This window comes from Drosophila mojavensis, unplaced genomic scaffold, assembly GCF_018153725.1.
Source record: "Drosophila mojavensis isolate 15081-1352.22 unplaced genomic scaffold, ASM1815372v1 contig_74, whole genome shotgun sequence".
Classification (NCBI taxonomy): domain Eukaryota; kingdom Metazoa; phylum Arthropoda; class Insecta; order Diptera; family Drosophilidae; genus Drosophila; species Drosophila mojavensis.
In genome coordinates, this window is record NW_025318899.1 from 18,473,196 (window position 1) to 18,479,331 (window position 6,136).

The following is a 6,136-nucleotide window of genomic DNA, read 5'->3' on the forward strand; positions in this document are numbered from 1 at the left end:
GATGCCATTTCTAAGGTATTCGTCTAACATTATCTGTAATTTTTCCTTTTCAGTGTATGATAACCTTCTTGGTGAACAGCTAAACGGTTTTGCTTTCTCAATTCGTATATTCATTTCGCATTTCTTTTTAGGTTTCACTGGCCTTTCAGCATCTACATATTCCACTTTCAGCAATCTAATTAGTTTTTTCCGTACATCATAACTAATGTTTTCACCGATAATATATATCTCTTTTTCATTGTCTCCTTCTACCACATTAATTTGAAGCATGCTGTTTTCAAAATTATCGTCAAAAACGCTTTTGCTATTTATTTCCATTGACTTTTCTAAACACTCTTTTGACCTATCGATCTCTTCTTTGTCTAATAATTTTTCTTCTAATTCTTTATTTCCTAACACTTTATTTACTAACTTCCTTCCTAATTCTTTATTTTCTAACAATTTACTTACTAACTTCTCTCCTAATTCTTCATTTTCTAACACTTTACTTACTAACTTCTTTCCTAATTCTTCATTTTCTAACACTTTACTTACTAACTTCTTTCCTAATTCTTCATTTTCTAACACTTTATTTACTAACTTCTTTCCTAATTCTTCATTTTCTAACACTTTATTTACTAACTTCTTTCCTAATTCTTCATTTTCTAACACTTTATTTACTAACTTCTTTCCTAATTCTTCATTTTCTTTATTTACTAATGTATTTTCTAACGATTTATCTAATGATGTGGTTCCTAAGAATGTATTTTCTAACGATTTATCTAATGATGTGTTTCCTAAGAATGTATTTTCTAACGATTTATCTAACGATGTGTTTCCTAACAATGTATTTTCTAACGATTTATCTAACGATGTGTTTCCTAACAATGTATTTTCTAACGATTTATCTAACGATGTGTTTCCTAACAATGTATTTTCTAACGATTTATCTAACGATGTGTTTCCTAACAATGTATTTTCTAACGATTTATCTAACGATGTGTTTCCTAACAATGTATTTTCTAACGATTTATCTAACGTGCCAGCTGCTCTTTCCACTGAAATCATTCTCAAGGCGATTGGGTCAACATATAAATTGCAAGCTTCCATGAAATCTCTCCCTAAAATTACTTCAGACCTCATAGATTCATCAGGGACAACTATTAACCAAAAATTTATTTTCTCAAACTTCTTGAAAATATGAACAAATGTTTTTCCAATCACATTTAACTGGCTTTCATTTAGCCCAAAGTAATTTTCTGCGTGTGCTTTAAGTTTTATTCCAACTGGGACACACGATTTTTTAATAAACGAAATAGGACTTCCTGAATCTATGAGGCATTCTGCAATAATGGAGGCATTATCTTTGGACTTAAAATGTATACTGATAAACCTTACGAAATTGTTTCCAATATCATCCTTCCTCTTCGTGCATTGTGCCACCATATGATCCTTAGCGCCGCAGTGGTAGCACGTACCCTTCTCCCTCTTAGGTTTCCGACAATCTCTTGCCCAATGTCCCTTATAGTTGCAATTGAAGCAACGTGTCTCCTTCATTGCAATATCGAGCCCTGGTCCCACTGCTGTTGTCCCTTTTCCTCCAGTAGATCGTTGCAGTGGCAAACGCACCTCTGCAAAAGCCCTTACCAATTTGCTGGGGTCTTCAAAGCACTGTATCCTGGCCTGCGCGCGTAAAACTGCATTTGGGATTCCTTCAATGAGACCATCCAGTAGCTCGTCTACATCTAAACGAATTTCCCTTGCTAAACGTATTTTCTCTTCATAATACTGGGTGAACTTCTCATCGACACTCCATATACGTGCCCCCAAACTTGCGACGCATTTCGGCCTTGGATATCTTGCTTCCGAATGCTGCTGCCAATCCATCCAATAATGTGCCCAACGGTTGCACAATCCTCGATGAATCATCATGTATCCATTGCATGGCTTTCCCTTTTAATTTGGCCATGCATAGCAACTTTTTTGCATGTCCGTTAGTTGATATAATTGAGATACATTATTCAATTGCGCTATCCAGTTGCTAATAGACTCCTCCCCAGTGAATTCCACCATAATTTCTTTAGCTAGTTTAAACATCATTGACATCACTTCATCATTGTGCGTTGTATTTATTACACAATTTTCACTGGCGCCCTTTTGGCGCGCGTCAGTCGCGCGTTCTTCGAATTCAACTTCTGCATCGACGCCATTTGCGCTAATTTCGGCACGCTTGCTATTGCCGTCTCTGTCCAATTGTCGTGTGTGAAAATTTTTTAGCTGCTTCTTTGCTGCGTCGATCTGCTCACTTAGCTCTCGCAAAATATTTTCATTCCTGTCTATTTCCTCCTGTTGCATTTGCACTGTCTGCGATACTCCAGTTTGATCTGACTCCTCCTCTCCCTGTTCCACTTCGGGGCGCTGCCGCGCAAATTTGCGGGCACGCCATTGAGGCGAGCGACAAGTTCAGTCTTGCACCCTTGAGTCGACAAGCCCAATGCAGCTAGCCACTTCTTTAACTGCACCACAGATACTTCGTCTATGCTTAATTTCATTTATGCTTAAATTCATTTTTTTAATTTGAAAAATTAGTGTACTTTATCCCACTTCTGAGATTGTAGTAGGCCTTTTATTTAATTTCTTTATTTCATAATTTCTTGATATACACACGTCTGCTATTGTTCACATTCAAGCTTAAAATGTATCGATCCTCCTCTTTCTATTACTCAAAATGGCATGTTGCATATCGACAGCCTCCTCAGCCACCGATATGGTTAACTATCGATAGATGTGTATCTATCGATGGTTAACCATAATGCTGTTAACTTAAATCTAATATAACATAGGCTAGTAACCAGCTACAGTATACATAGGCTAGTAGCCTGCTACAATATTGATCATATATGCAAATATAATTATGTCTCAGTTGATATTCATTCTGTTTTGCCAATATATATTCTACAATTAAAAAATATAAACATTCTATATTTAGTTGCCTTATGCATTCACCCATAAATTTTAGGCATGTAAAAATGCCAAAGATCAATTATTAAGCTTAGCTATATGTATGTCATGAACAGGTATTAGGCAGTCAGTTACACCCCATAAATTTGTCTCACTTGTTCATTTTTTGGCTGTTACAAAATGCACAAAAGTGCGCACATTAATGTCAGCGAGTTTGACTAATTGCCTTGCCTTATGCAGGCCAAAGTCCGAGCGAGGGAGGGAGAGTGAGGCATTTCCCTCAAGGAAGCGCGCCTCGATAAGATCACCCAGCGAAGGTAACAAGTGGCAGACCCTCCAATCGCTGGCCAACCGCTGTTTTCTTTGATAAATTGTGTGCTAATGGAATGTCATGTCAGCGTTTGTTTGGGCCGACTTTTCCACCAACGGCGAGCACAATGCACAAAAAACGCCCCGCAAATTGGCGTAGGCGTGGCGCGCACACACACACACACAGATAGAGATAAAGAGAAAGAGAGAGAGACAGGTGCAGCGACGCGTGAGTAAAAAAGGATTCATTCCTGACACAATGATGTATTTCGTACGAGCCAAACTAATGTGCGCTTCCGCTACCCCAGCAGCAATCCTTTTGCCTGATCCTTATCGCGCCGCTGGGCAGGAAATATTAGCGCAAAGTGCCGGCGTTCATTTACTAGTTCCTTGTTCCATAGGCTCTTTCCGTCGCTCTGCTTATTAATTGACCAACATTAGCGCCTATTGTTAGCCTCGACGTTCGCCTGGCGCTGGGGCTAAAAGTATGTGCTAATGGCGCCTAACATTTGATCGCCAGACCATTGATAAGACAATGGAACAGCTTTGGCAACTGCTTCGGCCGTGGGAGTTTAAGCCAGCTGGAAGAGTCTTTTGTTTGTGTAGATTTATATTGTTTAGAGTATAAGAATTTTCTTTCTTAATAGTAAAAGTAATAGTAACTTTGCCTACTCAGATTTTGCAATGGACTAGGCCTATTGAAAGACATGACAAAACAGATATTTTTTATATTAATCATTGATTATTTTATTCAGCTACTGTCATGCAGTCTCATTGCATTTAGCTTCTGCTATAAATTCGTTAGAAGACCTAAATTAAGAGCATTTATATTTCTGTGAATCATATGATTATGTTTTCCATAAGCTTCACTGATGTACATCACTGGCATTGATGTACCTTACATCGAGTATTGTAGCATTCAGCCTTTGTCATGCAGCTGCTGTTTGCAGTCTCAGAGTATTTAGCTTCTGCCATAAATTCGCTAGAAGATCTAAACTAAGAGTATTTATATTTCTGTGAATCATGAATATGTTTTTTTATTTCATGAGCAATGAATTCATATTATTCAATCTTTGGCATCGAGTCTTGTAGCATTCAGCTTTTGTCATGCAGCTGCCCTAATTCAAGTTTCAAGTTTTGCTTTTGTAACATTCACTGGAAGAGTTGTGCACAGTTTCTTAATCATTCATAAGGCTATGCCTTTTATTTAGCGAGCAAATTCCGATCAATATTTCCACAAGTTTCATAGATGAAGCATCCATGGAGTGTCATATTATTCAGCTTCTGTCATGCAGTCTCAGAGCATTTTGCTTCTGCCATAAATTCGCTAGAAGATCTAAACTAAGAGCAGTTATATTTTTGTGAATCATGAATATGATTTATATTTCATGCGCAATCAATTCATATTATTCAGTCTATGGCATTGATCGAGTCTTATAGCATTCAGCTTTTGTCATGCAGCGGCCCTAACGCAAGTTTCATGTTTTGTCTTTGTCACATCCACCACAAGTGTTATTAGATATATTGAAATACTATATATATACTATATAATATATATAATATTATACATATTCTAATAATCCTAAATACCAAAATAAATACATTACCTACTGAAACTTTTCTGAAATATACTCCACGCTTCAGACAACTGTAAATAAGCTTATATGCATTATTCCAAATATTATTATTAATGACCTCCGACACACAATAGACTCGCACTACATGCAGCTCGCTGATCTGTTTGGAAAAACCTAATCACACTATTTATTGCCATGATACAACATTATTTTGTACTCGAAGCTAGGCACGCAGAGGCCAAGCACAGCCCTTGATGATTAGCATCCCTCATGTTAACATCTGTTACATTTAACCATAGCTAGTCATAAAAAAATGAGAACCCACCCAAAGTGTCGAAATTTCCGTGAGGCTTAAAGACCTAAAACTAACCCCGACTAGTCCCGCCAGTTGTTGACTATTTTCATAAAATTAACTAAAAATGCCAAGTCAGAAGGTTTTCCTTTTGCCTTTTGCTTTTCTCCTTTTTTTTTTTTTTTTTTTTTTTGGGTACACAGCACGTGCAATTTTTTTAGCCCGCAATAAGCGCATTAGGTTTTGTTTTCACTTCGTGTTTCTTCTTTTTTTCCAACTTTATTTAAGGGCTGTCTGGGGGTTGTTGGCCTCTTTGGCTTATTGTTTGCATATGTGTAACAATTAAACATTTTACTCGCTGCAGACATTTTTTATAGGTATGCCAGCCAGCCAGTCCGCCGCACTATCATTAACACCGCACCCGGTCTATAAGCCATATATGTACGTACACCCCATTCCATGCCAGCACTGAGGGCAAGTGCAAAATCTGTGAGTGTTATCGGCTTAATTATTATTATGGGTCCCAGGGCGACGGGTGTTCTCCATAGTCTTTGCCCAGATTCCACTTGACTCTGTACCCACTCACTCTGTTCCTCCCTCTCTCTCTTTCTCTCTTTGGTTTATTTGCATTGGCCATAAAGTCGGATTTGAATATGTTGGTGTTTAAATATTGCGACGTCATAGCTCTCTGATATATATACATATATACTATATTTATATGTATACGTGACTGTCGCTCTACCAATTTTGAATATATCACGCATTCGGGGGTATTGGTTTATTTATAAGCCGCTTAGCTGCACATGTTAATAAAATGATTATCAGGGTCTAGCTTTTAGCTACCATAACGTTTAGGACATAGATATAATATTCAGCCTCAGAGTGAGATCAGTTGGCCATGCGGATTTCATTTTAAATGAAAATTAATTTAGTCTAAAAATAAATTATTTTATATGTTATTATAAATTATTAATTAAATCTAAAATCTTAATATACAATATAAATCTAAATAGTATAC

The 6,136-nt window shown here is 37.1% G+C and overlaps 1 protein-coding gene across 1 annotated transcript; it reads right to left on the reverse strand.

The window, feature by feature from the left end:
• Positions 1-1,140: 1,140 nt before the first annotated feature.
• Positions 1,141-2,862, reverse strand: LOC116804352. The gene is made up of 2 exons (XM_032731396.2): positions 1,378-2,862; positions 1,141-1,322 (listed from the first exon to the last, which is right to left on the reverse strand). Exons 1-2 carry the CDS (start codon positions 1,909-1,911, stop codon positions 1,311-1,313), a joined length of 546 nt encoding a protein of 181 aa, XP_032587287.2. The 5' UTR covers positions 1,912-2,862; the 3' UTR covers positions 1,141-1,310.
• Between the last annotated feature and the right edge of the window lie 3,274 nt (positions 2,863-6,136).

Excerpts from the sequence above, each read along its gene's own strand:
- LOC116804352 (XM_032731396.2), bottom strand. The coding sequence starts at position 1,911 with ATGATGATTCATCGAGGATTGTGCAACCGTTGGGCACATTATTGGATG.